The sequence below is a fragment of the Corvus kubaryi genome, unplaced genomic scaffold (genome assembly GCF_017639235.1).
Source record: "Corvus kubaryi isolate FWS band 111438036 unplaced genomic scaffold, C.kubaryi_AGA036_p1.0 37322, whole genome shotgun sequence".
Taxonomy (NCBI): domain Eukaryota; kingdom Metazoa; phylum Chordata; class Aves; order Passeriformes; family Corvidae; genus Corvus; species Corvus kubaryi.
Window position 1 is genome coordinate 6,695,018 of NW_024581101.1, and position 12,783 is coordinate 6,707,800.

General features: G+C 46.5%; 1 protein-coding gene across 5 annotated transcripts in view; it reads left to right on the forward strand.

Annotated features, from left to right (window-relative positions):
- Window positions 1–12,783, forward strand: part of MCF2 (MCF.2 cell line derived transforming sequence) — a 43,537-nt gene that overhangs the window by 25,065 nt on the left and 5,689 nt on the right. For 3 of the 5 annotated variants that reach the window (XM_042029321.1, XM_042029323.1, XM_042029326.1), the window contains 15 exons: window positions 151–239; window positions 473–539; window positions 2,291–2,406; window positions 2,519–2,588; window positions 2,946–3,038; window positions 3,384–3,476; window positions 4,451–4,576; window positions 5,337–5,558; window positions 8,979–9,071; window positions 9,363–9,441; window positions 9,965–10,031; window positions 10,482–10,588; window positions 10,664–10,776; window positions 11,052–11,164; window positions 12,617–12,717. In XM_042029321.1, the coding sequence (XP_041885255.1) occupies window positions 151–239; window positions 473–539; window positions 2,291–2,406; window positions 2,519–2,588; window positions 2,946–3,038; window positions 3,384–3,476; window positions 4,451–4,576; window positions 5,337–5,558; window positions 8,979–9,071; window positions 9,363–9,441; window positions 9,965–10,031; window positions 10,482–10,588; window positions 10,664–10,776; window positions 11,052–11,164; window positions 12,617–12,717 (1,549 nt within the window). The remainder of the gene's footprint in view (window positions 1–150; window positions 240–472; window positions 540–2,290; window positions 2,407–2,518; window positions 2,589–2,945; window positions 3,039–3,383; window positions 3,477–4,450; window positions 4,577–5,336; window positions 5,559–8,978; window positions 9,072–9,362; window positions 9,442–9,964; window positions 10,032–10,481; window positions 10,589–10,663; window positions 10,777–11,051; window positions 11,165–12,616; window positions 12,718–12,783) is intronic. The other 2 variants (XM_042029322.1, XM_042029325.1) reach the window with 1 other exon arrangement.

Below are 12,783 nucleotides of genomic sequence, written 5' to 3' on the forward strand. Positions count from 1 at the left end.
TTGTAATGTTTACTGCACAAGGGTTCTTATAATGAAACATATTTCATCCTTCCCCAAAGAGTTTCCTTGCTGGCCCCAAGGGCTGGGCTCCTCCTGCCCCTGCAGTGCCCTTCCTGCAGCTCCTTCCAGTGCATCCCATTTCTCTTCCAGATTGAAGTCATGCATGACTATCAGGAGAAGCGGAATTCCCTGCAGTATTTTATCTCAGACAGTGATGACAGCTTAGACACACTGAAAGGGTAAGCACTCACCCCATTTACAGCACCTAAAATGATGATTATTTCTGGCCAATCCTTGCCCCATCCCTGTGTTCCTCCAGCCTGACCCAGCTGTCATCTCTTGTGCTTTTACCTCTTGGTTATTAATGAGATCACACAATGTTTTGGGTTCCTTGAGCTGCAGTGATCACCTGTGGGGCTTTTTATAGACATGCAAATAATATACTTCTATTTTTTTTTATTTTTTATTTTAGCCATGTCATAAATGAGCTTATAGAAACAGAGAGAGTGTATGTGGAGGAGCTCTTCACTGTTTTGACGGTGAGTGACTTCTCCAGGTTGCTCATTACTGTTCCCTGGTGACTTGTACAAAAGGGCACCTGCCACTCTGTCAGCCCAAGCGAAGATGTGACAGGGCAGGTTTCCACCAGACTGTCAGATCCCAAGCTAGGCATAAACGCTCAAGTTTTCTCCTTAAGTTTTCTTTGTTAGAAGCATCTGCAGGAACAGTTGGTGTCAGGATGAGCTTTTCATCTACAATGGAGGAGAAGCCTTCTGTTTGTACACAAAAGCACTGGTAATTAGTCTTAGCAGTGCCTGTAAAATACACAAAAAGCTGTTTCTTTTTACTGTTCCCTAATTCCCTTTACCTTTCGGAGACAAAAGAAAGAGGCTTGTGTTTTATCCTTGGGAGAATTCCATCTCAATACTGTGAAGTTCATGGCCATATGAAGCACATTACTTTAGAAAGCAGATTATGATTTCTCATACTGCCATTTTAGACACTTCTACTTTATTCCAAAATAACTCTTGCTGATGGCCAAAACAAGTTGGCTGTTAAATAGCTCTCCCCCTCACATTTCTCTCACCCAGGAGCAAGCAGGATATAAATCTGTTGGACTGCAGGTAGTTACACGTAATTTCCCTGCACTGATTGGGTTTTTGTTAAACCACACTGTCTGTGATGAAGCAGTTGGCAGGTACACAGATTTATTGCTGTGCACATCAAGTCTAGATAGAGAAAAATGGACAGATAGACTTCAGTTTTCTGAAAATAGTATTTCCTTTAAAGAGGAATGCCTGCTTGCTGGCCTTAAATAAAAATGACTGATTTTCCAGATACATATCATCTATTGCATCCTTAATCAACTACAAAATGCCTGCTTAGTATAAGGAATATTGATTCCAACCACAGTGAGTGTGAGAGATTAGTTTGGAAAGCCAAAGGAGATGTGCTGTACATGTTGAGCACATTCTTGCTGCTCATGTAAAAAGGGCCTCAGTTCTGTGCAGTCCTTGGGGACCAGCTTGAGCTGTGGCTAATGGCAGTCTTGGGGTCCTCTTTGCCCTGATGGTCCTGAGCTCTGGCTGTGCCTTCTCCCTGCACTGCAGTTAGGAAATTTGCCCTATCTGGTGCAGTTGTGCAGTGATGGGATGTTACTTTGGGGAGCTTTACATTCTTTCCTAGTTCCACCCAACAATTTGTATTTCAGTGTTCTCCATTCCAGCTCCTCCCCAGTTTGGGAGCCTGTGATTTCAAGGGGCAAGTGGAGCCACAGAGCCCAGAATTCCTGAAGCACTGAGGAAAGCAAGACCCCGGTGCTCAGCATGTCTTGTACAGGAGCAAAAAGCCCATTGATTTTGGTATTTGATCCCAAGCTGTGTCTGGTTGGTAGCTCACTGCCTCCTGCAGTGGTTCTGGTGGGGCTGTGTGTAACTGCTCCCTCTGCACACACACACTGCCACTCCTGAGTCCCCTGGGCACAGAGGAGATGTGACAGGTATTCCTGTGGGTCCTCTCCTGCAGCCAGGCTGATTTGCCTTTGGAGAATTGGGAGCATCTCTGCAGTGCTGCCGGCCCCACAGGAGCTGCCCCAAGCCACTCCCTCCTGGACCACAACCCCATGTGCCCAGAGACTGAAAGACAGGGATTTAGAGACCGAAGAACAGGGAATAAAAGGGATATTGCACTTAGAAACAAAGAGATTGTCTTGGAAGTCTGTTCATGTCCCCCTTTTATCTGCCTTTGAGGAGATGGCAGCTGAGTGATGAGCCCTTTTTGCATCTGGCAGGGCTACAGAGCAGAGATGGATAATCCTGCCATGCTCATCCTCCTGCCCCCCGTGCTGAGGAACAGGAAGGACGTCCTCTTCGGAAACATGCCTGAGATCTATGACTTCCACAACAAGTATGGTGTTGCTCTGTTCCCTTGTTATCAGACTGAGCCCTTGCAACGATGAAATACGCAAACCTTACCTTGCTCACTGCTGCGTTTTTGTCCCTTCTCCCATCTCTTGCAGAATTTTCCTGCACAGTTTGGAAAACTGCCTGGGAGCACCCGAGAGAGTGGGATGTTGTTTTCTAGACAGGGTGGGTGACTCATTTTCACGTATAAAGCAGACTCGAAGGCCAATGTTTCTCCTGGTTTGTCACGCTCTGCAACACCTCACTTATGTCGGTTGAGTGAGAAGCTCCTGAGCCTCAGGACCCACAGCCAGGCCAGCAGTGGCAGAGCCTGGCCAGCAGGGATGGGGCAGAGCAGCCATCGTGACCACGCCGGGGTCTGCTGGGATCCCCAGCAGTGCTTTTTTCACCCAAACTCTGTCACTTTGAGATAGTAAAGTTGGCAGCAGAGATAAAAGCACGCACAGTTTGGGCGTTGGCCTCATTTGCTTCCCAGCAGGATTGGGTCCCTGAGGGTGACTTGCCTTTCGGCTTCCCTTGCAGCGGGAGGATTTCCAGATGTATGAGAAGTACTGCCAGAACAAGCCCCGCTCCGAGTCCCTGTGGAGGCAGTGCTCCGAAAGCTCCTTCTTCCAGGTGAGCTGCCTCTTCTACCCAGGCTGGCATCACTGTGGGACACTCCCTTGTCCTAAACACCCTCCTCGACAGCCCACAGTTCTCCTGCATTTTGTTTGGTGTTGTGTGAAAAGTGCACACCAAAGACTCGCAGAAAGAGATGTTGGAGTTTCTTGTACACCAGGAGCACAAGGCAGATCCACTCACTGTGCTATTTTGCATGTTGTTGTAATATTTCTTTAGTTGTAGGCACCATTCAATGCTTTGACATGAAATCTTGAGAGCCATCAAACCCCACGGTCGTGCTGTTGGAATAGCTACTTATAGATGCTGCAAAACTTACTTAGCCTGAATTCTATGTTCCAGGAATGCCAAAGAAAATTAGAACACAAGCTCGGGCTGGATTCCTATTTGCTCAAACCAGTACAGCGCCTGACAAAATACCAGTTACTTCTGAAGGTATCTCATGCTCTGCTTTGTAAAGGGCATCACAGATAGATTAGACTTGTTTTCCAGTTTGCTTTATTTTTCAATTAAAGGTTACCTGTAAATCAGCAGGGAGCTTTGGATGACATATTGCTTATCTTGGCCCTCTGAAGTGACTTTCAGTGAAGATGAATGTTCACATACCTGAAAAGGGAACAAGTGCTTTTAACAAGCCATTTTTTAAGGAGAGAAAGACTGTTTGAATCCGTTCAGAGATGCAAAATTACAGAAGCACCTGTAAGAAAACTGAGCCAGAGATAATCTTGAGAATCTGATGAATGAAATAGATTGTTGCATCTCTTCTCCTCAGGTGTTGATAGTGCCTGTAATCTTTAATGCCTTTATTCTTGTGTCCCCCGTCTGAGGCAGGGCAGTGCTGTTATTCTCACTTTGTAAGGCAGGGTTAACACTTGGGCAGTAGCTTCTGACTTCACCCTCTAGACTCTTGAATGAGTATACATGCAGCTGTAAGTGGACACAGGAGATTTGAAATGAAACTGATTTTATCTCAGTGGTAAAATTCTGTCTTCCATTTACTGACTTGGAACAGAATTTATAAAATCCAGAGCCTTCTTGTGTCTGCCAGTCTGAAGACAATCATCTACTGCAAGCCCATTTGAGGGCATGTGTGGCATATTGGCAGCTAATGAAGAACCTGAGCCTTATTTCCCATGCCTTACCAAGCAGGAAAACACAACACAAAGGAATCAGATGAATGTGGTGCTGCTCTATACTGACACCATCCTTACGGAAACACATTAAAAATAGGCCATCCTTCAGTGACCTGTTCCACACTCGTACTTGAGTGCTTTAGAGGGAGTCTTTTTCCAGTGACATGAAAAAAGAAACTCAGTGTAGGTCACTTCTGGCCATTGCAAACTTTGGGCAAGGTGGAAAAACCTGCTTTGTTCAAGTGCAAACACGTGCTCTCCTATTTCTATTTTCAGGAGCTGCTAAAGTACAGCACGAGCTGTGATGGAGTTCAGGAACTTCAAGAAGCTCTGGTTGCAATGTTGGATTTGCTGAAGTCAGTCAACGACTCTATGCATCAGATTTCAATAACAGGATATGATGTGAGTAGGTTTGAGCAATGAGAGCCCCAGCACAAGGCCGGGTGATGCACTGGGAATGGATGGTGTCCAGAATGTGTGAGCTGAGAGCTATCCCAGAACAGCTACAAAGTGAGTGGGATCAGGGAGCCCTCACAGGTGACAGTCTTCCATCTGATTTCAGGGGTTTGGGACATACCCAGGGCTGCACAGTGCCCATACTTGCCACCTTGTGGTTTTCCAGAGTATTTTTCCAGTGTGCACCTTTGTGTTCTCACGGCTGACCTAAGTTCACCATCTTCGTAGCATTTCACATTCAGCATTTAACGAACTGCTCTCTGAGGCTGATTCTGAGCCTCTCCCACTGGAGTGGTTGTCTTTGCTATGGCTTCAGGGAAGGGTGAGGTTTTCAAAGCTGCTGATCCCAGTTCTGGCCTCCTTGAGAATTCCAACTTCCGACACCTCAGTTCAGGCTCAAATCTCATCTGCCCTGTCTCACTGAAGTGGCCCAGAGCCCCTGAGCTCTTCCATAGGAGCTGGATGGTTTTCCTTTCTTTTGAGTTCTTCCAGTTTCTGACTTTCTAGACTAGCTGCAGCCCTGCATGAGACCTCTCCTTCCCCCTGGGACCACTCCCAAAAGATCCTCTGATCCTTCCAGGAAGACTTATTCTTGGAGGGACGTGCCTTGGAACAGAGCTGGCCCTGTGTCCAGTCACTGGAGAGTCCTCTTGCATCTTAATTGATGTCTTTTTCTTTCTTTTTTTATTTGTCATGCTCTCCTCAGGGTGACCTGAGCGAACTGGGGAAAGTATTGATGCAGGGATCTTTCAGTGTTTGGACAGGACACCGAAAAGGGCCAACAAAAATGAAGGATCTTGCCAGGTTCAAGCCCATGCAGAGGCACCTGTTTCTGTATGAGAAAGCCTTGGTCTTCTGCAAGAAGCGAGAGGAGCACGGAGATGGATATGACAAAACCTCATCTTACAGCTTTAAGCACTTTCTGAAAGTAAGGAGTTTGTGTTTTTATTTATGAAGGTATGGGAGTTTTACACAGCCGTGTGTATTGCAGACCAGTGATTCTGCAGAGCCAAAGGGCATTTCTTCTGTGACCCAGTGGCTTGTTCTCTGCTGCTGAGGGCTGTGATGCCTCACAGGGACGTGCCATATCCACGGAGGGCTGTTGGTTGAATGAACTCTGAGGACCCCAGAGCTGAGGCAGCAGCCGGGAGACCCCATGGACCCGGAGCCACGGATGTGACTCTGCCAGGGAAATGGAGCTGTGCCAATCCCAGGGGTACAACTGTGCCTGGCCCCTGCTCTAGTCCGTGTTCCAGGAGTGGGTGAGGGCATGGAAGGGCATTATGTGTCTTTCAGCCCACATGGGAGAGCGAGGAGGCTCCTCGTGCCCCAGGGAGGCCCCTAGGGCAGGCTCTGCCTGGCTGCTCCTGAGCCCTATTTCCCACCCCACAGGAGGATGCAGGGATAACTCTTCTCCCTCCCCATTGCCTTTCTCCTTTGCAGGCTCCAACTGCAGCTAAAAGGACAATTATCAGATGACAAGAGTAGCCTATGGCAAAATATGAGGGATGTAAGCAACAGTCCCAACCCTATAAATGCTGACTATTGCCAGTAAAATTCCCCAAGCACTGCTCTAGAAGAGACCTTCTGGCATAATGCGTGTGATGAGCAGTTCTAATATCAGCATTTGTTCCTCAGTGCTCTGCCTTGTTTTTCTTGAAGAATAGAAACCCAGTAGGGGTATATATTAGATTGGAAAAAATTGAGAATTGGAGGCAGAGCAGATCCCTGCTGCAGGTCCCTGCTCTCAGTGGGGTCTGGGGAGGGAGATGCATGAGCAGTCAGAAAACAAGGTAACAGTAGGTAAGTCTGTTCAGCTCTGGTGCACGTTACAAATGATCTAATAAAAGCAAGTCTCAGGCCATATGTTTTGGTACCTAATGTTTTCCCCAAACAGCATCATTTTCTTTCTGGAGAGCTTGTTTTCCCTGCAGTACTTGTTTTACCATACATGCTTTTGAAAGAACTGAAGAGGTGGCAGGGGGAAATCCAGCTCAGAGGAGAAAATCCTGTGCTCAGGAGTCCAGGCAATGTTTTCCTTTGTCTCAGGAGGGCTCATTTTCCAGTTGACACACAGAGAGGTTGGAGTTAGGGAATCCATGGATGCGACAGGATTACATCTGCACACATATGTTTTGAGAATTGCTGTTCTGAGGGCAAAATCCTATTTCTGGAGCTCGACATTTATTTGATTTGTGATCAAATAAATTGAATCATTGATATTGGAAAAGACCTCTAAGATCATTGAGTCCAACTGTTAACCCAGCAGTGCCAAATCCACCTCTAAACCGTGACCCCAAGTATCAGGAAATTGTTTTTCTTTGCATCAATGTTTTTTTTGGGATTCAGGGTTGCAATGAGCTGTTGGGTAGAAGCTGTGTAACAGATAATCCGTGAAACAAACAAAAGAAACCCTCAGGATAATATTCTGTATGCTGTAAAATGTGCAGTGGTCAATACCTCTTCAGCTGAGAGTCAGAAACTTAGAGGATGCAGGTTACTGCAGTGCCAGGTAAATCTGCCTGGTGCCACGTGGAAGCTGATGCAGATAAATACCATCCCAGAGCTTTGCACTAACCCAGCCTGGTTGGCACTGCAGTGATCCAACTGCTGACAGTAAATCCTGGGCAGGGGGAGGAAAGAGAATTTTAAAATCCACTAACCTGAATGAACAGACTTTCAATCTGTCTCTTCCTGGTGCTTTTTCTTTGCATCATCATAGTAGGTCATCTAAAATTTCTAATATCTTGATGCCTGGGCAGTTTTGTAGGAGCCTCTGTAAATTGCCAAGGTAGAGAAGATGCACAGAACTGGGAATTGCAGCGAGTGGGTGAGGTGCTCTCTAGGCTGCCCTTCCAACAGCTTTCATAAATTTTAAGTTTTTATAAAATCAGAATGGAGCCTCATTTGGCTTTCTAAGGCATCTTGACAGGACAAGGGGAAATGGCCTCAAGTTGCACCAGTGGGTTCAGGTTGGATATGAGGAGTGGTCAGGCACTGTCACAGCTGCCCAGGGCAGTGGGGGAGTCCCCATCCTTTGAGGGATTTAAAAGATGTGTGGATGTGGCACTTGGGGACATGGGTTAGTGGTGGCCTTGGCAGTGCCGGGGGAATGGTTGGACTCGATGGTCGTAGAGGTCTTTCCCAGCCTAAATGCTTCTGTGATGTCAAGAGCAACTTGGTTGCTCCTCCCTGAGGCTGTTTATGTCACTGCAAAGGGGCACCAACATTTGAAAAAGCTGGAACAGAACATTTGTTCGTGGGACCTCTTCTGTAAGTCATCGACGTCTTTCAGACCAAAAGCTCTGGGCACGCGCATACTGCCAAGGAGGAACAGCAGTGTTGAACAGATGTTATTTCTAAGGTTCTGTTTGTTTATAATGGATTTGTCTAATGCAGTCTGTGTGAATAATTTATGATAGATGATACCTTTGTTATTACATCTGCTCCAAAACATGCAGGTGGGATACCTGAGATATTTTTGACCATCCCTTAATTGCCAGCAAACTCTGCTTTGAGGGAGAGGATGGTTTGTGTGATATCAGGTATTACAGCATTTTTCAGCTTCATGGCCTGTTCAGGAGGGATGTCAGAGGTCTCCTGTTGTTGAAGAGTTTCTTGTCTCTAATCATAGTTTTAAGCTTGGTTCAGGTCGGTCACATTGTGCAGATCCTGAAGGATTTGGGCCTGTGGTATTTTCATCCAGACTATCAGAAGTGGTTGGTGATACTGAGTAAAGCAGCATTCAGCTTCAAGCCTGGGTGCATCCTGAAAGCTCAGGCTTGGGGCAGCTCAGGCTGTGTATCCAAAAACTAACCCTGCTTTTGGAAACCTTAGGGTTTTTCCCATCACCACTACAGGGATGGTCAGGGGCCAAAGGGTATTGAACTCAAACCCCTAAAGGAGCTAAGGGCTTCACAAATGGGTTTTAAAGGTCACTGAAAGAGGGAAACAAAGAATTTGGTGAGCAAATAAAGAATAATATGGCAGAAATAATGTATGTAGATAAATAACATGTCACGTGTTTATAAATCTTCATATGCCAAACCTGAGAAATTCTGTGCTGAAAGAGGCAACTGAGATGATGCTTCAGTCAGTTCCACTCATTCCCAAATGAAAACTTCCCGAAGGTCCATTGATTGGTTTTGGAAAGCTTATCCAAAATGCAGCAAGCTGATAGAAAGTCAGGAGGCACGAGACAGATAATGACTTTTGGTTGCTACTTGAATTAAAATTGATAAAACATGTTAAATTCAGTGAAAACAAGTTTAACTTGCTGTCAAAAGTCTGGATTCCTGGGGAAGAGGGAGCTTTGAATTATGTTTAAATTTGTTGTTTGGATTTGCAGATGAATGCAGTTGGAATAACTGAGAATGTGAAAGGAGATCATCGGAAATTTGAGATCTGGTACAGTGGGAGAGAAGAGGTGTATGTGGTGCAGGTTTGTAGCTTCAGAAATCTGGGTATTTGCACACCCTCAGAGCAGTGAGAAGAAAATGTGTCTCATTGGTCTTTATGGTTGTAGTGATAGCTCTACAATTTCCACTGTGCCTTGCCTGGATGTAATGGGAATCATCAATTTGAAAAGATTAAGACTGTTTAAAATTTATTGGTAGCTTTGGGGAAAAAAAGGGGATTTCAGTTAATTACAGCAGAGAAAAGTTAAGATTTTATTCCTACATTATAATGATGACTCCTAATTCAAAATTCAGACAATTTTCTCTTCTTCCAGGCCCAAACAGTAGATCTGAAGATGGCATGGTTGAACGAAATAAGAAAAATTTTGTTCAAGCAGCAAGAGCTTATAAAAGGTACATTTGACCAATTTCTCTGTGGCTTTCATTGTGCAGCAGAAGCTTTCCTGTTGTCACATTGCTGATCTTCAAGTCCACTAATTTTCACTGGAGAATTGATTTTTAGAAGCCTGGTAGCAAAATGCTGGAGTGAGGCCTTACATTACAGGGAAATAACATAACTTGGAGCAGTAAAAGCTGGGTGCTCATGTGAAAATGAATTACAGAAGTACATTTTTTTGGTTGTTGTTACCTTGGGGATTATTTCACATTTGTTATCATAGGTTTAATTCAACGAGATACATAACAGACCCTTGATTTTAAGCGTATTTTGGTCCTCAGTAGCATGCTGGGTATTGGATTTGTGCTAGCATGCCACCTTGATCATAATTAAGTCTGTGCTTTGCAAGAGTCCATAGGTCTGTTTTTCTCTGAACAGAAATCAATAGGGTTGTACAAAAGGTCTAATTTTAAAAGTAATGCTTCAAGTGTGACAGTTGCTAATAAAAAACTGGATTTGAAGCTGTGTTTGCCCTCCCAGCAGTGGAGAAGCAGCAGCCTGGCTCGTGCTCGGAGCAGCTCCCGCTCTCGTCCCAGCTGAGTGACGGGTGAGTGCCAGGAGCTGGCCGGGGCTCCCTGGGGTGCCCTCCCATCAGTGGGCACCCAGCTCCTGCTGGCTGGGTCCTGCTGCCTCTGTGCTGGCCCTGTTTCTGTCTCTGGGGAGGGGACAGGAGGGACGTGCTGCTGCTCACCCTTCAGTGGCAGTGGCTGGGGACAGGGTCTGCGGGGGCCACCCTTGAGCCTGGCAGCTCAGCCTGAGCTGCAGCTGCTCTGCAGATGGAGACAGACCAAAGACAGGGCTCTAATTCACACTGCAGCAACTTCATCTCCCCTCCCAGAAAGATTAGGAACCAGGCATTAAATCCTCAATCTTTATAGAAACATGCAGTAAGAGGTACCAGTATTATTTTTGACGCTGTTTTACAAAACCTCATGGAGTTTGTGTTCATTCGTGAAGTAAAACTAAGATGGATTTCTCTATTTTTTTAATGATTCAGGAAGCAGCAGAGAGCCTCCATCAGCTCCGAAGAGAACGACTCGGAGCGCACCAGCCCGGTGATGCTGGACAGCGGGCTCGTGTCCCCCCAGAACAAGCCCCACAGAAGTATGGCCCCTTCCCCTCCCTTCAGGGCATTTCTGTGCCCGCCTACCCCAGCCTGAGCCCCACACTGTCTTCCAGGCTGGCCAGGAATGTCCCAGTCCCTGGAGATCTGCGAGGGGCTGGAGGAGTGGTCGGGTCACCAGTACCTCTCCAACTGCTCAGACACCGAAGAGGAGGACGGGAACCAGCTGGTAGGTGGAGGTGCAGTAGTGGCAGAGCTTGGGGGGCTGCCATGGTCAGTCATCTTGCCTTGCTTTCCTTGGGTAATGGATGGATCTTGTCCATGCCTCTCAGAATTTCCGTATCTCAGTTTGGGGAATGAGAAGATGTCTCAGCCACAGTTTCTTGAAGTAATTTTAATTAAGGTAGCTGATAGGGCTCTGTCACATTCCCTGCAGCAGTCAGAAATCACAGTTGTGTGATGTGAAATGCAGCTAAATAAGATAAGTTTTTCTTTCTTCCACAGTCTCCAGGAAAATACACAGCCCTTGCAGACTGCAAGAGGAGAGGATCAGAGGACCTGCTGGTGAAAAACGGGGATGAAATTCAGCTCTTGCATGAAGATGGTGAGGGACAGTGGTAGGTATTTTAGGATTTCTTTGCCTTATCTTTAAGAGCCTGCAAAGCAGTCCCTTGAAATGTGGCTTGCCTGGTGATACACTCACTGCAGCTCCTGACTGAGCTTTAGACTATTCCAGAAAGCTGGAGAATTCATTCCCTTGCCAAGATGGGATGCCATCCACACTGGCTTGGCCTGGGGAAACAAGTCAGGACTTCCCTTGCCATGGGTGTCTGGGTGAGCTGGGTTTTACCAACACCTTCACAGCCCCTCTTGCCATGCTCTTCCCACTTCAGATGGTGCTTCCCTTTGCCTGTGCCAGCTCAGCTCCAGGCTTTGTTCCTCTGGGCTTATTAACAGCCATAGTGAGTAATTGCAAGGCATTTTCCTCCCTCAGACAGCTGTAGGAACGTTAACTGGGGGATGGCTGCAGACCCTGTTTCTCTTCTATGTAAAGCTGTGGCTCACAAGATACCCCCTCTCAGCTGGTTCTCTCCTGGTGGCTGGGAGCATCAGGCCTGCTGCCTGTCGAGCCATTGGTGTCCTTGTCTGGAAGGGCAGCGTGCCCCCTCCTGAGATTTACAGCCGTTTGGCTGAGGTTTCTGGCTCTTTCCTTTCCAGGATGATTCTGCCCAGCTCTCATCAGCCAGCGCGGGCTCTCAGCAGGAGGGAGCCCAGTGTGCCAATGCCTTGTTTGGGGTGTGGGAAGGGTGATGTTAGCAGGAACCTGGATCAGATTTGTGCAGGCACCAGCCTGTAAATGCACAGATGTCAATGCCCCGTGGAGGATTCCTGGCTGACAGCTGCAGCCCTTGCACTTAAGAGAAATTAAAATAGGAAAAAACAGAATATTTCAGTTGCAAGGGATCTGCAAGGATCATCTAGTCCCACTGCATTTTGAAAAATTCCATTTGTTGTTAGCAAAAGCAAGATGCAAAGCACCTCAGGTTTGCTGCAAGTTCACCTCTCCCTGAGGGCTTCAGCCCGTGCTAGTCAAGAATTTCTCACACCAAGCTTTATTGTTAGCACCAATTTCACTGCATGAGTGAGACACGGGGTTGTCACTTATGAGCATGAGTATTTCCAGCTGCCTAAATCTTGGCTTGAATTTACTTACAGTATCCTGACTAAAATCATCCTACCAGTCTAAACAGCAGAGGAGTGAGGAAAATAATTGCCCTTGACTCCATCAGAAGCCAGTTTTCCTCTACTGGCATCTCTGGAGGTCTTGGGCAGGATGACTTGAGAGGGAGTCCTGTTCCTCACCATTGTCTAGAGAGGTGTAGGCTTTTTAATTACGTTCCTAAATTTAGGTGGGAGGAGTACTTTAAATGCATGCTCAGGTCCTGTTAAAATGCTGCCCTGGTTTGAACAAATTGTTGCTTGCACCACCAGCTGTGTAGAGTGTGCCCTCACCAAAGGGCTCCTGGGTGTTGGTTGGCTTCTGTTACTAATGCTGTTGTCATTCAAAGGTTGGTGAAAAACCTAAACAGAAGAAAAGAAGGCTGGATTCCTGTCCACAGTCTGCAGATTGTAGTCGGTGACTGCAGATTTCGGAATGCCAAAGTTGCAGGTATTTGATAGCACGCCTAGCAGAAATATTTCATATCTCAAATCAGGTCTTTTAAGCCATTTGCTT